This window comes from Mobula birostris, chromosome 5 (genome assembly GCF_030028105.1).
Source record: "Mobula birostris isolate sMobBir1 chromosome 5, sMobBir1.hap1, whole genome shotgun sequence".
NCBI classification, from domain to species: Eukaryota; Metazoa; Chordata; class Chondrichthyes; order Myliobatiformes; family Myliobatidae; genus Mobula; species Mobula birostris.
In genome coordinates, this window is record NC_092374.1 from 77,783,809 (window position 1) to 77,810,145 (window position 26,337).

The 26,337-nt window shown below is 39.6% G+C and overlaps 1 protein-coding gene across 1 annotated transcript in view; it reads right to left on the reverse strand.

Annotated features, from left to right (window-relative positions):
- Positions 1-858: 858 nt before the first annotated feature.
- Positions 859-26,337, reverse strand: part of ccdc171 (coiled-coil domain containing 171) — a 478,351-nt gene continuing 452,872 nt past the window's right edge. Inside the window, exon 25 of the mRNA XM_072258224.1 lies at positions 859-1,204. Coding sequence (XP_072114325.1) covers positions 959-1,204 — 246 coding nt within the window. The 3' untranslated portion in view covers positions 859-958. The remainder of the gene's footprint in view (positions 1,205-26,337) is intronic.

Here is a 26,337-nt window from a genome sequence, read left to right on the forward strand (position 1 = left end):
TAGGAGGCATACTCCATTGCTTGAGTAAAAAGGGCATGTTGTAATACAGCATGGAGAGAATGACACCAGGTTGTTCTGCTGTGAAACATTGCACTTGGTAACAGGCTGGCAGTGAAATCTGGGAGTGCTACACAGCATCTGCAGCAGGACTTGTGGTCAGTGAGATGATTTTAACTGCAGTAGTCCAGTTTAAGAATCCTGTTTCACTTTTGCACCAAGGCTAAAGAAATTACTTTAAGAAGTATTTGAAAGCATGGTAATTGGATTAGTTGCAATAATGACACTGATTCAGGCATTCACCTTGTGCACCACATACACATGTCATCTTTAGTTCTCCAAGCATATTTGTTTCACCTTTCTGGTGAAAGGTTGATGCTGGGGGCCTGCAGGGACCAGATCCAGCTGTTAACTCAGTACCTACAGCTGCACAATGCTATCATCATGTAACTCAAAGAGAGGCAATCTCACACTGACCAGGAATGACATTATTGTGATGAGAAGAACCAGTCACATCCTCTCCACTCTGCATAACCTGCTTAAAGTTTGCAACTAAATGCTTGTCTTCAGTTTGGTTGACAAGAGCGAAGAGGGGGCTCAGTGAACCATGACAGCGCTGCCATGAAATGACAGGAATCATTGGTATACACTTCAAATAGCTTTAGCGATCCTATTAAAGTGCTGTATCCCAATTTAAAACAGACATGTATAAAAACTTTGATAGATAGAGACTAAAATGACTTATTGATTTTAAACCTAAGGAAAACTACTTTAAATGTGTTTTTTGCATTTAAAATACAGTTATATGTAAAATAAAAAAAATTAAAACCAAATAATAATAATGATATGCACAATACATTGGTGATCACCTGAATATCAGATAAATACAGCATTGCTCATGATTGCCATTCAACAAGAGATGTTTACTTAACTCAAGCATACATTGAAATAGACTTCCAGGTTATCTAAATGTGCTGTAGAAACCATTCTGCACCGCTCGCAAGGATTCCGTGGTTGAACTAACATGAAGAGAGTAAATTGAGGAACGTGAATGTGCTCTGCTGTTCCCTGACCTCTCTCTCAGAATGCTGTATGAAGTGTCCATTTCGGCCTGCAGGGGTGCAAAGTCCTGGCTGGCATCCTTCTCCTGTGGCAACAGCATTTCAGAATGGGAAGCAAGTGGCTGGTCCAACTGAGTTCTAATTAACTGCATGAAAGGGTGAGGTTTGGGGTGGGGAATGAATATATAAAAGATTAGAGAAACAAAATAACAAACTACAGCGATATTACAATGAGTATGAATCTAGAAAATAGCTTTTATGTATATTGACCACCTGACTGAAGAGAAAGAACATAGTGTAAAAATCGGCATCCTCTCGTATCTTTGTGCATTGGACTGCAACAATGCAGTAAAGCATGGAGTTATTTGTAAAGTTCATAGAAATTTCAAGGAAAACAGCTTTTCAGAATCATAAACAAACTAATAATGTGATAAACAGTGCATGTCCAGGACATGACTATAAAACATAATTTACATATCATATACTACAGTAAAAATTACAGTAGTGTTCATATTAGATCACTTTTTAAGGTGGGAAGAGGTGAGAAAAATCAATGGATTTTCATTGCAATAAATGCAGTAAAATCACCAAGAACAGTAAATTTGCACACTGTTTCACTATCTGCACTGCCTTGACTTTAATATAAAGTCAATTTCAGCTAAACTTTCGTCAAAGCTATATTGGTCCTTGGGAAAAGTACTGAGAAGAATTTTTCCGTACCTTTTATTTTAGAATTGAAATAGTGTTAAAGGTAAATAAAGTTTGATTTGAGTTCTCAATATACCTGTGCAGACAAAATCAATCTTGATTTGAATTACCAAATAAAACATTTTATCTGTAACTAATCAAAGATTTTAGTTACCATCAGACCATTTAAAATGGTTTTAGAGTGTTTTAAAGAGATAAATGAAATCTCCCACAAGAAACATCAATGTTAAAAAGGTGGGAGGTGTTACTCAGAGTAAAGGAGTAAGTTTTTAATCTGCTGGTAAGGTTTTTACCAGGCAATACAACTTCTCTGAAGTTTACATAGAGGTATTCAATCTACATAATATATTTGCATGAAATTAGCCTCCAAAATGCTGGATGTGGCTTAAGCAAAAGGGCTTCATAATGTCTTCAGCATTACTCTTAACACCTGTAAAATTATACCATTAACACTGCAAGCTTTGTATTTCCATAGCAATAAAAAATAATCTTTTTGAACATTGTATTATTGCCAAATATATTTTCAATAGTTAATTAAAATACAAAAATATTCCAATGTAATTTTCCATTAAGACCATAAGACTAGAAGACAGGAGCAGAATTAGGTCATTCAGCCTATTGAGTCTGCCCCACCATTTTATCATGGCTGATTTATTATCCCTCTCAACCCCATTCTCCTGCCTTCCTCACCCACCATAAATCTTGATAATCTTACTAATCAAGAACCTATCAACCTATGCTTTAAATATACCCAATGACTTATAGTCATAGTCATAGTCATACTTTATTGATCCCGGGGGAAATTTGTTTTCATTACAGTTGCACCATAAATAATAAATAGTAATAGAACCATAAATAGTTAAGTAGTAGTATGTAAATTATGCCAGTAAATTACGAAATAAGTCCAGGACCAGTCTATTGGCTCAGGGTGTCTGACCCTCCAAGGGAGGAGTTGATGGCCACAGGCAGGAATGACTTCCTATGACGCTCTGTGCTGCATCTCGGAGGAATGAGTCTCTGGCTGAATGTACTCCTGTGCCCAACCATTCCATTATGTAGTGGATGGGAAACATTGACCAAAATGGCATGCAACTTAGACAGCATCCTCTTTTCAGACACCACCGTGAGAGAGTCCAGTTCTTGCCCTCTACTGACCTCTGTGACAACGAATTCCACAGATTCACCACCCTCTGGCTAAAGAAATTGCTCGTCATCTCTGTTCTAAAGGAATGTCCTTGTATTCTGAGGCTATGCCTTCTAGTCCTAGACTCCCCCATTAAACATTCTCTCTACATCCACTCCATCTAGGCTTTTCAATATTCAATAGGTTTCAATGAGATCCTCCCCACCCCACACATTCTTCTAAACTCAGGCAAGTACAGGCCCAGAGCTATCAAATGTTCCTCATATATTAAACCTTTCATTTCTGGGACCATTCTCATGAACCTTCTTTGGACATCCTTCCTTAGATATCCAAGCAGTACAATTTGGTGTCTACAAGAACTGCTAACTTGAGAATATACTTTGTCTGCTGCAACAATACTTAACACTCACATTATATTCTTAAGACTCCCTGACAAGATTTTCCATCACAACAAAATCACTGAGCTTCCAGTTGATATCACTGTTCACTGAGAATTAACCAGATTTCATCTTGCAAAAGTTAGCTCAAGTAATTTTAATGTAAATAATTTAAAAACACTTGTTGATCACTTCTATTCTTTTGGGCTTGTTTCCTAAAATAGCTTGAGTGAGATTATTTTGAATAATACTTTTCCTTCTTATGGCATTGCTTTAATTGCAACATTCTTCAAGGTTTAACAACCTTTAAAAAATGTTCCTGCCATTTTGTTGTAGCAAATTACAAAACCAGACTCTTTATCACCTCCAGATTTGCACACCATATCTCTGGATAAACTGCTGTCAATTTTATGCCAGTATCATTTACAGAAGCACAATAATGCACACTTTGATAAAAAGCACGTCATAGGTATTTATCTGCTGTAGAAGGTAGCTTGAGTCTGAATCACTGAATGATAGACATACTCTAGATCATTTGAAAATTCAGTCTTTGTATTCTTTTGCCCTCTTCACTTTCCATGTCTCTAAGACTGAGACATGGGAAGTCAAGAAGCATAAAAGATTTCTACAGACTGCACTTACTATATCTGTTGCCAGTAATTATTTTAATCTCCCATCCATTCTTTACATAAAATTTTCTATCAAGTACAACAAAGTGCAAGAATTTCAGTCAATAATTATAATCAAAATGATTAAGATTTCAATGTTCTAGTATTTGCAGAATCAGGCTCCTAATATGAAGAAACGTTGAAATGTCCTTTGCTCAAAGTAGCACGGCTACACAGCAATCAGAGCTAGTGTCTCAAATATCCAGTGATGCTGGACTCTGGTACCATCTGTGTGGAATTTTCACTTTCACATGGGTTTCTCAGGTGCTCAGGTTTCCTTTCACTTCCCAAAGATGTTCTGGTTGATAAGATCACACATTAATTGTAAACTGCCATAGTGCAAATGGGTGGCAGGAGAATTCGGCAGGGTCTTGAAGATGTGACAGGAAAAAACTGAGTGCAGTATAATAGGGTGCTTACTGATCATTGCAGACATTGTGGGCTGAACAGCCTATTTCTGTGCTGAATGACTATTTAGCACAATGCCAAAACCTTGCAAATATTTCAGTACTTTCTGCATTCAACAAAATATCATTAATTTGCAGAACTTGAAATAGTAAACATTTGTAAGATTTCAAATTCTAAAATGTTGAATTTTCTTCAATTACTGCAATATCAAACCCATCACTTACAGTTCCAACAACCTAATGATTAAGGAACAATTCTGAACAAAGCAGCCTGCTTGATCGATACCCCATCCACCACTCTGAACATTCATTCCCTGTACCACAAATCCATTGTAACTGCAGTGGATATAGTCTACAATACACACTCAGTTACTGGCCTAGACCATTCTGACACAGTGCCCCAAGCTTGCAACCTCTTTCACTCATAAAAACAAGGATTTCAGGCACTTTGGAAGACTATCACACGCAGGGTCCTCTTTCCCAGAACAAGCCGTTGATTGTTTCTCTTTCCACAGATGCTGCCTGACATTCTGTGTTTTCCCAGCATCTTCTGTTTTTCTTTCAATGTCCTGATATTGACACTTTGATTTTCAAAAGCATATAGCTTCCTGCGTCCTGTCTTGGCAATATATTCCCATTCCCTCATCATATGTAGCAAGAAACAATGTTAAATACGTATATTTAGCTTTGAAGAATTTTGTCATTAAGTATCATATTCACTTCATCTGATTCTAGGTGTAACTTAATACATAATTAAACACATAATTAATTACCTCCCCACTGATGTCCCACATCACTGGTGGGTTTAAATCCACAGACACCCTAACTAATATCACAGTCAGAGTACTTTTACTAGCATAACTACTTCGGTTCAAAAAGGCCACTCACAATATCCTCACAAGGGAAATTAAAGATGGGGAATAAATGCTGACCATTTGCTGAGCAATAAATAGATTACAGCTGATCACTGATTGAATTTCCTGTTCCCCACTGGAAGTAGTTTGAAGTGACTGGATAAGCAATTCCCTGATGAGAGGAGTCTTCTTTCATGAAAGTGGTCAGTATCATAAGTTTCCATAATGCAAATTGAAAAAAAAAATGAATGATTTACTTTCACATGAATCCTGCAAGAGTGTATTTAATTCCACATCTCACATTTCTGGGTAATGATTTGTGAACTCTGTGAGGGTGAAATCCAAATCAAGTGGCCGTAACACAGTGGTGGGTTAACCTGTAGGTAATGTGTAAATTAAATAAATATGGACCTGGCTTAAATAGTGACTACAAGACTTGTCCCATACAGTGAGAATATCAGCCTGTACTGTGAATTGTTGAATGTTCAAATATTTATACTGTTGCACAAATGATAATAATTACCATATTTCTGGCAATTGGTCCTGTTTTAAAAAAACTCCACAGATTATTTTTATCATAAATTATATCATCACTACTTAATTTTTCACATAGAGAAAGAAACAATGTTAACTATATTTAATCTTGAAGAATGTTGTCATTAAGAATCATATTTACTTTATCTGATTCTACGTGTAACTTAATACACAATTAAGTCCATAATTAATTCCTTCTGCACTGATCTCCCTCCTGGCGCTTATCCCTCCAAGTGGAAGAAGTGCAACACTTGCCCATTCACTTCCTCCCTTATCTCCATTCAGGTCCGAAATAGTCCTTTCAGGTGAGGCAATGCTTCACCAGAGTCTCTTTCGGGGTCACCTACTCTATCTGGTGCTACTAGTGTGGCCTCCTCTACATCAGTGAGACCTGATGTAGACTGGCGGTCTGCTTTGTCGAGCAGGATTTCTCATCAGCCAACTATTTTAATTCCCAATTTCCATTCCCATTCCGATACATCGGTCCATGGCCAAGATGATGCCACACTTAGGCTGAAGGAGCAGCACCTGATACTAGTATAGACTATAAGACCAATACCTCTGGTGCCCCTCCTCCTCTCCAGTCTCCCATGGTGCAGTCTCCTCTCCTATCAGATTCATTCTACTTCAGCTCTTTCCCTTTTCCACTTATCACTTCCCATTTCTCCCCTTTCCCCCTCAGCTGGCTGCACCCATCGCCTTCTAACTTGTACTCCTTCCCCTCTCCTTCCTTTCCAGTTCTGATGAAGAGCCAGAAACATCACTTCTTTATTCCTTTCCATAAATGCTGCCTGACCTGCTGAGTTCCTACAGCATTTTGTGTGTGCTACTCTGTAACAAAACACAGTGACAGAGAGTATCTTGGCAGGGGGATGGGAAATGGAGAGATAGTGCTATTGGGTTACAAGCAGAGGCACTATGTAGTGAGACTGGCAGGAAGGATAGGGCAGAATTGCAGTCAGTAGGTTGAGTTGGAGTGTAAAAGGAGGAACAAAATCAAAAAGGGTGAAGGTTTTATAATTGAGTGCATGCAGTATACGGAGTAAAGAAGATGATCTTGTAGCACAGTTAGAGATCGGAAGGTATGATGTTGTGGGCATCCCTGAGTTGTGGCTGAAGGAAGATTATACTTGGGAGCTTAACATCCAAGGATACACATTGTATCAAAAGGACAAGACAGGCTGAGGGGGTGATGTGGCTCTGTTGTTAAAAAATGCAATCAAATCCTGAGAAAGAGGTGATATAGGATCGGAAGATTTAGAGTCCTTGTGGGTGGAGTTAAGAAACTGCAAGAGTAAAAAGACCCTGATGGATTTATGTACAGGCCTCTAAACAGTAGTCAGGATGTGGGCCACAGATTACAATGGGAGATAGAACAGGCATGACAAAAGGGCAATGTTATGATAGTCATGAGGGATTTCAAATGCAAGCAGACTGGGAAAATCAGGTTGGAGCTGGATCATGAGGGAGAGCATTTGTAAACTGTCTACAGGAAGGCTTTTTAGAACAATTTGTGGTTGAGCCCACTAGGGGATCAGCTATTCTGGATTGGGTTTTGTGCAAAGAACCAGAATTGATTAGAGAGCTTAAGGAAAAGGAACCCCGAGGTAACAATGATCATAATATGATAGAATTCACCTTGCAGTTTGAGAGGGAGAAGCTAAAGTCAGATGTATCGGTTTTACAACATGGGAATTATAGAGGCATGAGAGAGGAGCTGGCCTAGCAGTGATGATGGCAGAGTAGTACTGGCTGGAGTTTCTGGGAGCAATTCGGAAGGTGCAGGATAGATACATCCCAAAGAAGAATTAGTATTCTAAAGACAGGATGTTGCAACTGTAGAAGCCAAGAGAAGTCAAAGCCAACATAAATCCAAAAAGCGAAGGCATATAGTAGATCAAAAATTAATGAGAATTTAGAGCATTGGGAAACTTTTAAAAACAAACAGAGGCAACTAAAAATGCCATCATGGGGAAAAGATTAAGGGAGGAAGGTAAGTTAGCCAACAATATCAAAGAGGATACCAGAAGTTTTTCAGATATATGAAGAGTAAAAGAGTGGTAAGAATAGATATTGGACCGCTGGAAAATAACTCTGGAGAGGTAGTAATGGGGGACAAGGAAATGACAGCTGAACTGAATAAGTATTTTGCATCAGTCTTCACTGAGGAAGACACTAGCAGTGTGCTGGATGTTTGAGAATGTCAGGGGACAGAAGTGAGTGCAGTTGCTATTACTAGGGAAAGGTGCTTGGAAACTGAAAGGTCTGAAGGTGGTTAAGTCAACTGGATCAGATGAACTACACCCCAGGGTTCTGAAAGAGGTAGCTGAAGAGATTGTGGAGGCATTAGTAATGATCTTTCAGGAATTTTAGTAAGGCATTTGACAAGGTAGGCTTATTCAGGAAGTCAGAAGGCATGGGATCCAGGGAAGTTTGGCCAGGTGGATTCAGAATTGGCTTGCCTGCAGAAGGCAGAGGGTTGTGGTGGAGGGAGTACATTCAGATTGGAGGGTTGTGACTAGTGGTGTCCCACAAGGATCTGTTCTGGGACCTCTACTTTTCGTAATTTTTATTAACGACCTGGATGTGGGGGTAGATGGGTGAGTTGGCAAGTTTTCAGACAACACAAAGGTTGGTGGTGTTGTAGATAGTGTAGAGGATTGTTGAAGATGGCAGAGAGGCATTGATAGGATGCAGAAATGGGCTGAGAAGTGGCAGATGGAGTTCAACCCGGAGAAGTGTGAGGTGGTACACTTTGGAGGGACAAACTCCAAGGCAGAGTACAAGGTAAATGGCAGGATACTTGGTAGTGTGGAGGAGCAGAGGGATCTGGGGGTACGTGTCCACAGATCCCTGAAAGTTGCCTCACAGGTAGATAGGGTAGTTAAGAAAGCCTTTGGGGTGTTAGTTTTAATAAGTCAAGGGATAGAATTTAAGAGTCGCTATGTAACGATGCAGCTCTCTAAAACCACTGGTTAAGCCACACTTGCAGTACTGTAATCCAGTTCTGGTCGCCTCACTATAGGAAGGATGTGGAAGCATTGGAAAGGGTACAGAGGACATTTACCAGGATGCTGCCTGGTTTAGAGAGTATGGATTATGATCAGAGATTATGGGAGCTAGGGCTTTACTCTTTGGAGAGAAGCAGGATGAGAGGAGACATGATAGAGGTGTCCAAGATAATAAGAGGAATAGACAGAGTGGATAGCCAGCACCTCTTCCCCAGGCCACCACTGCTCCATACAAGAGGACATGGCTTTAAGGTAAGGGGTGGGAAGTTCAAGGGGGATATTAGAGGAAGGTTTTTTACTCAGAGAGTGGTTGGTGCGTGGAATGCACTGCCTGAGTCAGTGGTGGAGGTAGATACACTAGTGAAGTTTAACAGACTACTAGACAGGTATATGGAGGAATTTAAGGTGGGGGATTATATGGGAGGCAGGGTTTGAGGGTCGGCACAGCATTGTGGGCCAAAGGGCCTGTAATGTGCTGTACTATTCTATGTTCTAAGTTCTAATCACCAGATTCTGGAATGGTTCCGGAGAACTGGAAAATAGCAAATATCACTTCACTCTTCAAGAGGAGAGGAAGGCAGGAGAAAGGAAATTATGAGCTAGTTAGCCTGACCTAAGTGGTTGGAAAGATGCTGGAGTCGATCCAATATGTGGTTTCAGAGTACTTGGAGACGCATCGTAAAATAGGCGAACGATAGCAGGTATTCCTTAAGCAAAAATCTTCATGATATATCTATTAGAATTCTTTGAGAAAGTAACAAGCAGTATAGATAAATGAGAATTGGTGGATGTTGCTTTCTTGGATTTTCAGAAGGCATTTGACAAGGCACCACCCATGAGGCTACTTAACAAGATAAGAGCCCATGGTATTACAGGAAAGACACTAGCATGGATAGCGCAAACAACAGGAATTCTGCAGATGCTGGAAGTTCAAGTAACACACATCAAAGTTGCTGGTGAACTCAGCAGGCCAGGCAGCATCTCTAGGAAGAGGTACAGTCGACGTTTCAGGCCGCGACCCTTCGTCAGGACTGCCTGGCCTGCTGCGTTCACCAGCAACTTTGATGTGTGTAGCATGGATAGAGCATTGGCTAATTGGTAGGGGACAAAGAGAGCAAATAAAAGGAGCCTTTTCTGATTGGCTATCGGTGACCTGTAGTGTTCCACAGGGGTCAGTGTTGGGACTAATTCTTTTTATGTTATATCTCAACGATTTGGATGACAGAATTTATGGGTATGTGGCCAAGTTTGCAGGTGATATGAAGATATGTTAAGGGGTAGGTATTGTTGAGGATGCAAGGAGGCTGCAGAAGGAATTGGACAGATTAGGAGAATGTTCATTTATTTCGAGAAGACTAGAATATAAAAGCAAAGGCGTAATGCTGAGGGTTTATAAGCCACTGGTGTGGCCTCACTTGGAGTATTGTGAGCAGTTATGTACCCCTTATTTAAGAAAAGGGTGTGCTAACATTGGTGAGAGATCAGAGGAGGCTCATGAGAATGATTCCGGGAATGAAAGGTTTATCATATGAGGAGTGATTGATGGCCCTGGGCCTTTACTCGCTGGAATTTAGAAGAATGAGGGAGGATCTCATTGAAACCTATCAAATGATGAAAGACCTACATACGAGTGCAAGTGGAGAGGATGTTTCCTATAGTGGAGGAGCCTAGGACCACAAGGCACAGCCCCAGAATTGAGGGATGTCCATTTAGAACAGAGATGAGGAGGAATTCGTTGAGCCAGAGGGTGGTGAATCTGTAAACACATTGCCCCAGGCAGCTGTGTAGGTTGATAGGTTCCTGATTACTCAGAGCGTGAAATGTTATGGGGAGAAGGCCAAAAATGGTGGTGAGAGGGAAATGACAGCGCAGACTCGATGAGTCAAATGGTCTAGTTCTGCTCCTATGCCTTATGGTCTTATGGAAACAAAAATACTACTCATTTCTGTCATGATTATTTTAAATGAAATATTTTAAAAGTAGTTCAACAATATAAAATTATGTAAAATTCAACAGAAATCGATCTTCACTTTTAAGACAGGAATTTATAGCCTATAATGCAATTCATAAATTAAATATTGATTATATAATTAATATATAAATAAATATGACAATTGAAAAGGATTCCAAACAAAAGTTCCTTCTGAGAATCATTTTACAATGTTTGCACATAAATGATTCTGCAATAAATGAAATTATAAGTAACATAGATATCAGATTTTAATAAACACATCAAACTAGTTCAAGTGTTATAACATGTAATTCTCTAATAATTATTCAAGAGATACCAATACAAAAAAATGGCTATGTGGTTGACTGTGAGGTGAAATGCTTTAAATAGGAGGAAGATATAGATGGTCTGGTCAGTAAGGCAGAAAAATGGCACATGAAATTCAACCCAGAACTGTCTGAGCTAATGCAGTTAGGGAGGTACAATTAGGCAAGGGAATACAAATAAATGACACTAATTGTGTGATGTAGATGAACAGAAGGTTGTTAAGGTGTCTGTTTACAGAACCCTAAAGTTAAGTCAGGTCATTTAGGTAGGTAAAAAGCTAAAGAGATGGCTTCTTTTATTAGCTGTGGTAAAGAGCTGAAGAGCAGGGAGTTTATGCTAGAACTATATGCAACACCAAGTTTAGCAACAGTTTTGGTCACCACATCACATGATAGGTTTGGCTGCCTTTAGAGAAGAATAGAAGGAAATACCTTAACTGAGATGCATAAAATTATGATTGAAAGAAAACATCGGTAGTTTTACACCTAGTAATGGGGTCAGTATCTAAGGAGAATAAATATAAAGTGACTAGTAGAAAGATAGGTGGAGAGATGGGAAAAAGGGTTGTAGGGTCTGGGAATACCAGTAACTATTTAAGAGGAACCAACACCTCATCACATTAAACAGCACCGGGTGTGTGCTTGAAAAACTGTGATCCACAGGCCTACAAACTGGATGTTAGAAGGTGGGATTAGAATGGACAGTGCTTTTCAACCAGTGCAAATATGATGAACTGACTGGCCTACAGTTTTCAATAAAAAGCAAATCATCACAACTTCAATTATGAGTTAATATATTTGAAATGTGATTAGTTGTTACACAATGTCAGAAATAAATTTACTGAAGAGGTTACATATTACAGTGAGTACTATCATTATCTGCTAACCAGATGAATCCTGAACTATGATTCAAACTATTAAAATAAAACTTTCCCTAAATGCTTCACTCTAAGTTTTTTATTTCTCAATTATCAAGTATAAACTACATAAGGATATGTTTGTGCTAGATCAATGCTATTTAGGACCTGAAAAAAACTTCTTTTGTGATGTAAGATGAGACCATTTGACTCTATGTCAGCTTTTAGAACAATCCTATCAGTCCCCTATCTCTATTTACTTTCTGGTAAGGTCTCCACTCGTACTTTTGATAACAACCCCCACTGTTACTTAGCATATTAATCAGCATATTTTTAGGACACGAGGGTGACAGGCAGACAGTGCTAGAGATCAAAATTAAACCTAGGTTGCAAGGACTGTGAGACAGTTGCATTAACAAAGTTCAAATTAAGTTTTATTACCAAAATATATATATGTCACCATATACAACGCTGAGATTCATCAGCGGTGCCACTGTGCAAATATGTTGTAAACCAGCATATGGACAGTCTGCCTATGTTTTTGGGTAAACACCTCCAACTCCGTCATATTTTGGCATCATTTGTGGCCCTCGTGTGCTGCGGAATCTTGCAAATGTTAAAAACAGTGTTTGTGTATGCATTCATATTGTGTATATATTCATATGAATTGCGTATATATTCATTAATTGTGCATGCCTTTACGTATATGATTGTGTATGCATTCATATTAATTGTGTATGTATTCATATTAATAGGATGGATCTGGATCCTATATTCAGAAATTCATACCATTGCTTGAAACCATTTTACTAAAAGACAGAATGTCTGACTGGAAAAGATTGGATTACCAACAAATCTTTCTTTACCAGATTTCTCTGCAATGTTTCCAAAACAGAGAATTCTCTGCAATGTTTTGAAAATAGCAAAGGGTGCGTTACAGCCAGACAAATCATTTATCACCACAAACATAATTAAATCTTGCTCAGTAGGAATTGTCTTTAGACTAATGCATGTGTGCATAAATTTAGAAAGTGTCAAACTTCACTGCAAATTGAATTGTAAAGTTTCTTCAGATTCAATGAAGGTCTTTCTTCCAGCTTCGACTAGCTGCCTGTTCTTTAGCTTTTAGTGCCACGTTGTTCAACAGTCTTTCTATATTATTAGAGCTGCTAAAATATTAAATTGGTATATTACTTCCAAGGTTATTAAATTGTTATTAGACATATTTTTTCAAGTTCTTTTCATGTAGATATATACTCAGCTTTTGACTGCATTTTTGTAGTGAGAAAATTACAAGATTTAAGGAGTTTTCACTATCTGGCACTCAGTTTGTCAGCATTTCCATTACAGAAAACTTTAAATTCCTGGCTAATGAACATATTTGTGTCTTAACAGATAAAAATTTTCACTTCAGATTAGTCTTAATAATTATGCAAGCAATATCAGCATTGTAAACACAATTTGTTTTTTTTTTGGTCTGCATCGAACTTTTTGTTACTTAAGAATTAGGCTTAGCTCTTCTTTTCTTTAACATGCATATCTAAAATCTCACAATACATTTCCAGACAGAAAATATTTAATAATACCCATGAATATAGATGTAGCAGCAAAGTAAAGAGTAGCTACTGATCTGTTCAAACATAACAATAGGATAGTTCAATTAAATAATTAAATTCAAGGAAATTGCTTAACTATATTCTACTCTGATTAATATATCAAAATCTGCATCAGAACTAGATTTACTGTCACTGATACATGTTGTGAAATTTATTGCTTTGCGACAGCAGTACAATATATACACAAGGATAGTTTTAAGTATTTATTCATTATTGTTTCATCTTATGAATTGATGACATTTCCAACTTTTAGGATAAAAAAAGAACTACATCCATATTCCACTTCTTAGCATGTGATCTCATACCTTGTTTATACCTAACACTGAAATGCTTTGTCCAATAATTTAAATGCAAGAATACTGAACAAAAGAAATAGGTAACAAGAGTTGACACATATAGTGTGAAAGCCGAGGTGTCTGCATGCAATAAGGCTAAATTCTGACACAAAACCACATTTCAGCTCTCTAACAGCACTGTAGTCCACATGAAGTTTGTGACAGGCCTCTGTCTCCTCAGCCACACTTGACTGGCTCTCACTGACACTCAACTGTCAGTGAGCAACCCTTTACCATGCCTCTAACATGCTCTACAGCTTCACCCAATTAACTCGCTTTCACATGACATTGCAGCAAAGAGCTTCATAATAGGTGGTCAAGGTGCAAGCGCCTGTCTGCCCTCGGACTGTTCACGCAGAGCAAGCCGTTTAACTACCTTACTTCTGCCTGCTAGTGGTGAACAGAAAAAGATGTATCAAGTACAAATCACCTTTTTTTTCTCTAAGACCTTGGCGAAAATTGCTATTCTAATTTAATACATCATCGAGGTGCAAAATTCAAAGTAATCAAACCATTTTTAAATACCTGCGTGATCATTGCAATTAATTAGGAAAGGCAAATATTTTAAATATCCAGATTACATGTCATGCCATTAATTAATTAACAATGATTTGCTTAATTTTGCTTTGGTACTGAATGCAAATCTTTGTTAATCTCTTTGTTGAAACAATTCACTTTATAAAGGAAAATAAGTGCTGTATTTTCACAAAGTGTTTTACACTGCAGTGATACACACGACAAGAACATCCTCCCTTTGACTGCCGAAGGCTATGATGTGCAGCCTCTCAGCCACACAAAATATTTAGAGTAGACCACTGGTAAATCTGTGCTATGTTTGCAGGGTGGCTCTGGAGGCTCCCTGCATTACCACCAGAAAGTCTGCTGCACAATGCATCGTCTAAACTTTCTCAGTCTTGGACCACGGATGCTGTCCAGTCTACTAAGTGTTTTCAGTATTTCCTGCTTTTACATCACTGCAGGATTTCCTCAGGGCAGTGATCCAGGACCCAACTACCTTCACTGCCTCTTCCTTGTTTCGTAGGGTCAGAAGTAGGGATGTTCACTGATGATTTCACAAGGTTCTGATCCATCTGCAATTCCTGAGGAAATGAAACAGTCCATCCTTGCATGCAGGAACACCTTGACAACGTGGACACCTGCATGGGCCAGAACAGTGCCTTCCTTTTCATTGTCCATAAACACAAGACTGAAAAGTTTTGAGGTACTTGGAGGCACATGATAAAATAGGTCAAAGTCAGTATGGTTTCCTTAAGGGTAAATCTTATCTAAATAATCTTTTGGAATTCTCTGAAGAAATTACATGCTAGAGAGACAAAGGAGAATCGGTGGATGTTGTGTACTTGGATTTTCAGAAGGCCTTTGACAAGGTGCCACACATGAGGCTGCTTAACAAGTTAAGAGCCTATGGGATTACAGGAAGGATACTAGCATGAATGGGACATTGGCTGATTGGAAGGAAGGAAAGAAAGAATGGGAGCAAGGGAGCGTTTTCTGGTTGGCTGTTGGTGACTAGTGGTGCTCCACAGGGGTCTGTGTTGGGACCACTTCTTTTTACGTTATATGTCAATGATTTGGATGATGGAATTGATGGCTTTGTTGCAAAGTTTACAGACGATATGAAGATGGGTGGAGGGGCAGGTAGTTTTGAGGAAACAGAGGCTACAGATGCACTTTAGTAGAAGAAATGAAAAGGTTGTCTATTTTCTAAATGGAGAGAAAATACAAAAAAGCTGATGTGCAATGGGTCTTGGGAGTCCTGCAAGATTCCCTAATTTGCAGGTTGAGACAGTGGTGAAAAAGGCAAATGCAACGTTAGCATTCCTTTTGAGAGAACTAGAATATAAAAACAAGGATGTTGAGGCTTTATAAGGCACTGGTGAGGCCTCGCTTGGAGTATTGTGAGCAGTTTTGGGCCCCTTATCTAAGAAAGGATTTGCTGACATTGGAAAGGATTCAAAGGAGGTTAATAAAGATGGTTCTGGGATGAGGAGTGTTTGATAGCTTTGGGCCTGTACTTACTGGAATTCAGAAGAATGAGGGGTGACCTCATTGAAACCTAATAAATGTTAAAAGCCCCTGATAGAGTGGATGTGGAGAGAATGTTTTCTCTGGTGGGGGAGTCTAAGACCAGATGACACAACCATAGAATCGAGGGGTGTCCTTTTAGAATGGAAATGAAGAGGAATTTCTTCAGAGCGAGAGTGCTGAGTCTTTGAAACTTGTTGCTACAGGTGGATGTGGGGCCAAGTCATTCGGTGTATTTAAGACAGAGGTCGATAGATTCTTGATTAGTCAGGGCATGAAGGGATATGGGGAGAAGACAGGAAATTGGGGCTGAGAGAAAAATTCAATCAACCATGATGAAATGGTGGAACAGACTCAATGGGCCAAATAGTCTAATTCTGCTCCTGTATTTTCTGGTCTTATGTTCCAAGCCTTTCCTGGTAATGCTCCTCAACTCTTCCTGTGCTACACTGACTACTGCATGGGTGCTACTTGATGCACCCATGCTGAGCTTGTCAAATTCAATGACTTTGCCTCCATCTTCCACCCTGTCCAGCAATTCATTTAGTCTATTTATCTCACCTCTCTCCCCTTTAATTTCCCACCCACCTGGCTCCATCTTCTAGCTAGTCCTCCTTCCCCTCCTCCCACTTTCTTATTCTGGTGTCTTCCCTCTCCCTTTCCAGTCTTGAAAAAGGGTCTTGGCCTGAAATGTCGAGTGTTTATTCATTTTCATAGATGCTGGCTGACCTGCCAAGTTCCTCCAGCATTTTCTGTGTGTTAATTAGAATGTAGTTCTTCCTCTATGAAAGGGGCAGGCAAAGATTATCTTCAAAAAGACAGATTTTAACCACCTACTCTTAATGTACATGGGATTGGTAAACTAATCGCCACTTTCATGGGGGTCATCATTAACTAAAAACTCAGCTAGACCAACCACATAAATAGATGAGATCCTGCAGATGTTGGAAATCCAGAGCAACACACGCAAAATGCTGGCAGAACTCAGTAGGTTAGGCAGCATCTATGGAAATTAGTAAACAGTTGAGGTTTGAAACCAAAACCCTTCACTAGGTCTAGAAAAGAAGGGGAAAGTAGCCAGAATAAGAGGGAGGGAGGGAGGGGGAGAGAGAGAGAGAGAGAGAGAGGGGGGGGAGGAAAAGCTGGAAGGTGATTGGTGAAGGCAAGTGAGTGGGGGGGGGGAAGTAAGAAGCTGGGAGGTGATAAGTGGAAAAGACAAAGGGTTGGAGAAGGAGATATCTAACAGGAGATGAGAGTGGATTATGGGAAAATGGGGAGGAGGAGGATCACCAGCGGGAGGTGTTGGTAGGTGAAGAGAAAAGGTGACAATCCAAAGTGAGTAAATTAAGAAGGGAGAAGGGGGAGGGGAAGAAAATAATTACCAGAAGTTGGAGATAGCAGTATTTATCCTATCAGGTTGGAGGCTACCTAGACAGAATATGAGATTTTGCTCCCTGCAGATCGTGGAGAGCGGGGTGGGTGGGGAAGTGGTAAAGGTGTGTTTGGTGGTAGGGTTCTGTTGAAGATGGTGTATGTTGTGGAGAATGATGTGATGGATGTGGAGGCTCATGGGATGGTAGGTGAGCACAGAGGAACTGTATCTCTGTAAAGGCAGCAGGAAGACAGGGTGAGCATGTATGCACTATTTTCAGAATCAGGTTTATTATCACCAGCATGGGTCGTGAAATGTGTTAACTTAGCAGCAGCAGCACAATGCAATACATGATAATATAGAAAGAAAAAATAAATAAGTAAATCAATTACAGTAAGATATATATATAAATAGATTAAAATAGTGCAAAACAGAAATAATATAAAAAGTGAGGTAATGTTTATGGGTTCAATGTCCATTTAAGAATCAGATAGCAGAGGGGAAGAAGGTGCTTGTGAATCACTGAGTGTGTGCCTTCAGGCTTCTGTACCTCCTTCCTGATTGTATCAATGAGAAGAGGACATGTTCTGAGTGATGGGGGTTCTTAATAGTGGACGCTGCGTTTCTGAGATGTCTTGGATACTACAGAGGCTAGTACCCACGATGGTACTGACTAATTTTACAACTTTTTGTAGCTTCTTTCGGTCCTGTGCAGTACATCCCCATACTAGACAGTGATGCATCCTAACAGAATGCTCTCCATGGTACATATATAGTTTTCAAGTGTTTTAGTTGACAAACCAAATCTCTTCAAACTCCCAGTGAAATATAGCCACTGTCTTGCCTTCTTTTATAGCTGCATTGATATGTTCCGACCAGATTAGATCCTCAGAGATCTTGACACCCAGGACGTGAAATTGCTCACTCTCTTCACTTCTGATCCCTCTATAAGGATTGGTTAGTGTTCTCTCATCTTACCCTTCCTAAAGTCCACAATCAGCTCCTTCATCTTACTGACGTTGAGTGCAAGATTGTTGCTGCGACACCACTGAACCAGTTGGTATATCTTGCTCCTATGCACCCTCTCATCTCCATCTGAGATTCTACCAACAATGGTTGTATCGTCAGCAAATGTACAGATGGTATTTGAGGTATACCTAGCCACACAGACATGGGTGCATCTATATACCCATCTATAAATTGCACTGTATTTCACACCTAGGTAACTCCAACAGTACTTTTCAAAATCATGAACTCTTCCACGCTAGGACAGAAAATCCAGAAGAAGACCACCACCTACACATTTGCTTTCAAGTAGCACACTGCCCTGATGTGGAAATATATCATCATTCCTGAGTCTAAATCCTGGAACTTTTGCCCCAACTGCACTATGGGAGGATCTTTACCAGGACTGTAGCAATACAAGATGCCAGATCGTCATCATCTTCTCAAGGATAATTATGGATGAGCAATAAACACTGGCCTCGTCAATGACACCTACCGTACATCCTGAAAAATTAATATATTAAAAATATCAGTGTCTAACTTGACACATGGAAATAACCTCATTTTAAATTACTTAAGACGGCATTCTGAAAAAATCACTTTAGAGCTATTTAATGGTTACATTGGCACATTCTTAATAAATTAAATATTTAAAAGCCATGCCAAAGGGTTTCAACCCAAAATGTCGACTGTACTTTTTTCCTGGATGCTGCCTGGCCCCTCCAGCATTCTGTGTGTGTTGCTCAGATTTCTAGCATCTGCAGATTTTCTCATGTTTGTGATTGAAAGTATCTTTTTGTCCCATACAGCTTAAAGAAATAAACTATTGAGATTGAAATAGTGCAGAGAATATCTGCAAGGACTTAAGGACCTGAGTTACAGGGCAAGGTTGAATAGATTAGGACTATAACTATCCTAGAGCTTAAGAGAATAAGGACAGATTTGATAGAGATATACAAAATTACGAGGGGTATAGAGAGGGGAAATGCAAGCAGACTTTTTCTGCTGAGTTTGGGTGAGACTAGAACTCGAGGTCAGGGGTTAAAGATGAAAGGTGAAATGTTCAAAGGGAACATGAGGGGAAACTTCTGCACTCATAGGGTGGATAAAGTGTGGAATGAGCTGCCAATGAATGTAGTGAATTCAGGTTCAATTTCAACATTTGAGAGAAATTTGGATATATACATGGATGGGAGGGGAATGTAAGGCTATGGTCCAGGTGCAGATTGATGGTACTAGGCAGATTAATAGTTCAGCATGGACCAAGTGGGCTGAAGGGCCTGTTTCTATGATGCTATTACTAATTTTAACAGCTCCCCAAAAGGCTCACAAAAGGACCAATGACAATTCACCAGATCTGACGAAGTTAACACTTTAATCCAAAAGAATCAGATCTCAATTAGTAATTTGTACTCAAAATCCCTTCAACTTTCAGACTGGGTTGGCTACTTTGTGGGTTTGCATCAAGAAGCAAAAACATCATGTCTCCAGAGAAGTTCAGCTCTAACTCTAGTCAATATGACATTATTTATATTCAATTATTTTAGATTTCTCCTTACCTGTTAATATAGTTTTGAAGATGTACATCTATATTGAAACTTATTTCACTCTTTCTAATTTTTATGTTAAAGTTAATTTTCTTGAGCAGCGTATGTTTTTAGCTGTGCTGAAAAGCTTGCACGAGGCTGTGTGAGAGACTACGTAAGATCTCTGACTTTAACAACAAACTCTTTAACCCTATTTTCTCCAGGTGCCTCAAGTATACATACTGTATTTCCTAGTAAATCCAATACAATCAATCTTGTCTCTTTGTGTCATACATGTCCATCTATTCTGACTGCTGAGAAATACCTGCCGGTTCCATTTCCATACTTTTCTACTTTACTCTTTATTCTCCCTGGACACCTTTCCTGTAACCAAGGCCTCTCTCCACAGTCACCTTAAGACTCCTTTCAACTCTTCCCATCACATTAACGGCCCTGCAGACTCTGTCAATGTATGTGATCACTGCTTTTTGGCATATTGCTCTCCAGAACGTCCATTAGAACATAAAACAATACAGCACAGGCACAGACCCTTCCGCCACGGACATTGTACTGAAATAATTAAATTAGTAATTAAATGCCCAACTAATCTAATCCCTTCTGATACACAATGTCGCTATCCTTCTATTTCATGCACATTCCTGTGCCTATCTAATAACTCTTGAACACCTCTGTCATGTTGTCTCCACCCACCACCCACCCTAGGCAGCACCCACCACTCTGTGTAAACTACTCATCCCACACATCTCCTTTGAACTTACCTACTCTCATCTTAAATGCATGCCCTCTGGTATTAGACATATCAACCCTGGGAAAATGATACCAGCTATCTACTCTATCTGTAGATCTCATCATCTTACAATCCTCCATCAGATCTCCCCTCAACTTCTGCTGCTCTAGAGAAAATAACTCGAGCTTGTCCACCCTCTCCAATAGCACATGCCCTCTAATCCAGCCAGCACCCTAATAAACTTCTTCAGCACCCTCTCAAAACATTATTGCTTTGACATTATAGTCACTTAAGGTTGAGAGGAATCTGAGAGGAATCTCTTGTCTAGTACACTAACTATTCTATTCCCTATCACCACCGCTCTCCTCTTCTCCCCCCTTCTCTTATTAGCCATAGAGCCAGACTCAGCACCAGAGACCAGGTCACCTCATCTTTCTAGTATGTCACCCCACCCTCCAACGACAGTATCCAAAGAGATATACTTGTTATTGATGGGAGCGGCCAAGAGGTTACACTGCACTGTCTGCCTATTCCCTTCCCCTCTCTTGGCAGTCATCCAGCTACATGCCTCCTGCAAGCAAGTTCCAGTTCCCTAACACTGCCCGTAAGGAGCTGCAGCCAGATACGTACACACCTTGCAGGTGTAGTTAACAGGGACACAGGAGGTCACCCTGACTTCCCGCATCATGCAAGAGAACACCACTGCTCTGCGTTTCATCCTCACTGCTCTATCTGTGGAATAATAAATGAAGAATCAAAAAGTTGCCAGAAATTCACCTTATCCTTCACCACTTCTTGCCGAAGCCTCTTGAGCCAAAGCCTCAGTTCCTCACTCTAGCCATTTCCACTCACACAATGGATGCTCCAACAATGGCTGCTCTCACAATGGCCACATCTTCCAGATTGATTTGTGTCCTGATCTTCCACCCCAATGACTTCCCATGATTTCTTTATATCTTTCCACAATCCTTCCCTCACCCTAGCCTTATCCACTTATCTTCACGTCTGTTCTTAATTTTCCCCACAGTCTCATTCTCACCTTTTGCAAAGGGAAATAACCTAAGGGAACATCACAATGACCTTAAATCTATGGCTTCTGGTTGCACACTTTTCTACTGTGTGTGCTACTTTTGACTTTGTGCAGTAGAATTGCTGCCTCAAAGAAATTTCTAGTGTTCACTTTGTCTTGAGGACCAAGACAATTGATTATTAATCACATTATTAATAACATTCAATTTAATATTATCGTGTTTATATTTTTTATCTTCTGCTGTGATAAAAGGAAGAATTTAATTATCTTGGACATCCAAAGTCAATATTAAGCATTCATAAGTCATAAGGCTGGGTGAAGTTTAAAACTTCTTTCTCCTGAAAATTTACTTAAACCAAAAACACAGAAATGATAACGTGGATTTTTGTTTCATGCACCAGCTTCCCTGACTGTCTCCTGAATTTGGATAACCTTTTCAATTGAAACTTGGCAGAAGTTAAAACCAAAGAATTACTTGTAATGGTTCAGACCAAAAGGAGGCCATTCAGCTTATTGCATCTGTGGTAGCTGTTATTCCCATTAATTTGCTATTCTTTCTCCTTGATTTATTTATCTATTTTCATAAGTATATGTTTACTCCATATCCCACATCCATAGCTTGCTCCTGATCCCTTCCCCATACCTCCAATAATCTGTGTCCACTAGTTCCAATTCTTTTACTTCTTGAAACACATTTTTCATAATATACTCACACAAAGCATTTTAAAATTCTGAACACCTCGATTAATTTTCTGCTCAATAGAAAACAATCCCAGCTTCTCCAGTCTTTACACAGTAAGCATCTGCTTGAGTATACAATCTATCCGATGCATAACTTAAAATGAAGCTTAATGCATATTGTAGTTGTATCCCATTCGATTTGGTTCAGGCCACCAGACTCTACGCTGTGAATGGCAACCATCACATACCAATAATCTATCTAGCAGATCTTCTTCATACCCTCTCTAGGACCTTCATAAATTTTCTACAGTTGTTCAAAATCTTGCGTTCAAGCCTAGCAGCCATTTTTACTGTATCAGGATGATTTTTCATATTTGACAAATAAAATGTAACATAAAATATTAAAATATGCTGGAAATTGTTTGCTGTGGCAGATATACTGGTTTGATACAATGTAAACTTTCCACCATGGCCAATACAGCAATGTTTTATAAGCACTGGGGTTGCTTTTGTATATTGCATGAACTTCTGACTACACAATAGAGCTTCCTATGAAGAAACTACAAAAAGTAAGCATTTACATGGTATTTTGTACAAAATTTGCATTCAATAGTTAATGTGCTCTTGATTCAAGAAGTTTAAATCAATATTATAATTGTGCTGTCTAATCAAATGCATATTTGTTAACCAAACAAACTATAATCACTTCTTGGCAGAAAGTTAACAGTTCTGTGAGGGAGTTTGGAAATAAACTGGAAATAAGCATTTCACCCTTACCATTTGTTAATATTCTACTAGTAAGGGCCAGCAGACTAATTTCTTGTCATTTTGCAGGCACCCCAGTTACAACACTATCCAAGGAACAGAGGATGGGCTGACTCTTTTTGTGTTCTAATTGTAAACTATATGAATGACAAGTGAAAATTAAAAACAGTATCACAGGATGTGAACACTAATATTTTATAAAAGTTTTTATCATTTTTGTTTGCAGTAATTAAACCACAAAAGAGCTTTTCGCAACCAAGGTACTAAAAACTGAAGATTAATGCAACTCTAAAACAAAAATGTTTCTATTTCACCAGTGCGTTTCAGACAATGTACCGCACAGCACTGACACCCACATTGCAGCAACTTCAGAACTACCACTTTCTGTTTACACCTGTTTTTACGCAATGTTAAAACATACCTTAAGTATTGCCATTGAATCCTATTATCAAAGATGCAAATGATCCATTGTCCTCATACTTTCCGGAATAGGCAGTTTATCATTCTGAGGCATGTGAAGAGAATGCTGTTTCTTGTGAGGAAGAAGTTTGGTGACCTGTCTGAAACAGTGTCACCACTTCAGCTTTGGCAGTCAGCCCATCTCTTCCTCCAGCTTTCACGGGAATTCTCAGCTTGATTTAATTAATCAAAAACGGACAAGAAACTAAGTCTCAAATGCTGGGACAGACTCAACCCTGTGAATGTCACAGAACCAAGAACACAGCTGAATGCATCAGAACTACATTGGTGCATTCTGAGTATCTTTAGCATGTCCAAAAATGCAGATATTAAAAGAACATCCATTACAGAAGAGAGTAGTTCTCTCTCCTTAGTCCCCTGCTGTGCTATTCAAACCTTAAAACCTGCATTTAGTTTTTGATGACAAGCTTCTGAAGGAGTGTATTTTCATTTTGTCTTTCTACATCCAATATGATGCTTGTTCAGGTCATTGTTTCTAACTGCACTTGCAAGAAATTTACAAATGAGCACAAAAGCAAGGTTTACACCCAAAGGGCTTGGGAAATGTTACGTTGTTCGTTAAAATCGGAAACTTTGTATTCACAATACTCACTAACATACAAATATTAACACTGAAACAAACATTTCATTTCATAAACTAATTCAATTACAAATCCAGAGATAGTCATCCTTTTATTCTGAATTAGTCTTTCAGATTGGGAAACATTCTTCTGTTGGGGACAAATATAAAACATTAGCACACATGATTAAAAGTTAAATTTATTAAGCAATTCATCAGCAGTACAGAAAATGCAGAGAATTTTGGAATTTGTACTTTACTATCTATCTCAGTGTTGCCCTTAAAACCAACAGGAACATTTTCTGCTCTTTCCAGTCCCATGCCACCTTCCTGACCAACTCACCCTTAATACACGTAGCAGAATGGAGCAAGTTATTTCAGTGCAGCTCCATGAATCTGCACCCAGCCTGTTTCTGTAATGATCTTCAGATGAGCGGACTCTGGTGTAGCATAAACTCAGAACTTGGTAGTTGAAATTATCGATAAAGATTTATTCGGAGAATAACAGGGAATAATCAGACTAAGAGCTTTCTCACTGAAGACTTGAGCACGCAGAATGGGAGTTCACACAGAATACGAACCCAAGACTCAGCAATGAGTGCTGGTCCCAAATAACCTTAAATACAATATAAAGCACAGGAAACCCCTGTGGGTCAAAATCAAAAACTAATCACTTAAAAACGAGAAGCATAAGGAGCTACTGTATATTCACATAATGGGCATCATGAAAAGCACAGTGACAACTTAATGATAAAAGTAGTCATTAAACAACTCTAACAAACTCCAATAAATGATGTTCATGTGTACCGAGACCTGCCGCTAACCCAGCGCCCCTCAATGGTCCGAAGAGTTCGTGACAGGAACACCCCCCCCCCACCCCGATGGCTGGCACCTGACGGCTCAGGGCAATCAAGGAACCTGTTATGAAAGTCCATGAATAATTGAGGGTCCAGAATGTCCTGAGAGGGAACTCAGCATCTCTCCTCCAGTCTACAAGATACTGTACCTTGCCATGAACACAACTAGAGAGTCTAGTAGTCAACTAACTGTGTAAACCTGTTGTTTGTCAACAAAACAAGGGGGAGGAGGAACCTTGGGAGCAGATTCTAGGTAATTGTAAGCCATATGCCACTAGATTGATTTTTAAAAGGGCCAATGCATTTGGGAGCCAATTTCTGAAACTCCACCCTTATGGGGAGATCCTGGCTGGAAAACCAAACCTGCTGGCCCAGACAGAATGAAAGACCTGGTCACCTTCGATGGTTAGCCCGTGGCTGCTGTTGCTGTTCAGAGTTGGCCATTAAAGTCGATTTTGCCTTAGATAAAGTCTGCATGCATTTCTTAATGAATTTATCAGCAGCAGGGACTGCTTGGACTCCTGATCAGGAATAGTAGTAGACTGTAGCTGTACTGACATTTGAAGGGGAACAGCCCAATGGAGGAGCGAAAAAGGTTATCGTGTGTGAATTCTGCCCAAATAAAATGGTCACTCGATGTAGTCGGATTTCCAGAGACTGGACCCTTAGGGATCTCTCCAAATCCTGATTCACTCTTTCTGTCTGCCCATTAGTTTGCTAGTGGAATCCTGAGGGTAAACTAACAGTTGTCCTGAGGAGAAGAAAAAGCCCTTCAGAATTTGGAAGTGAATTGAGGGCCATGGTCCGAGACGATATCTTGGGTGAAGCCATTGAATCATCAACCTAGCTACCTCTGCCACTGTGGCTAGTTTGTGCAGAGGAATAAAGTGACAAGCCTTTGAGAACCGGCCCATCATAACCATGATGACAGTATTCCCTCAGGCTGGAGGAAGACCAGTGATAAAATCCACAATCAGGGATGAGTGGGAAAAAGTAGAGGCGGTAAAAGCCCTAGGGGCAGAGCTCTTCTTTATTCCAGGCATACACATTGCATGCCGAAACATAATCTTTGACATTGTAGGTCACACCTAGCCACCAGAGCTGCCTCTTTATAAAAAAGTCCAGAGGATGTGAAATTCCCAGGTGACTGATGATGTTGGATACACACCCCGAATTCAATACCCTAGAGTGGACAACCTCAGGGACAAAGATACGGCCCGTCACCACGTTTGGCCTCATGTTATTCCTGGGCTCGCCAATCTAATGGGAGCCGCCAGCTTTGAATTGTGGATAATGGTCTCTGGGACTTTCTCCTTATCTGGTGTTTCTACTTGCCTAGAAAGAGCCTCCAGTTTCTGATTCTTGTTATGAGGTCTGTATGGAATGATACAATTAAACCTATTCAAGAACAATGACCAGTGC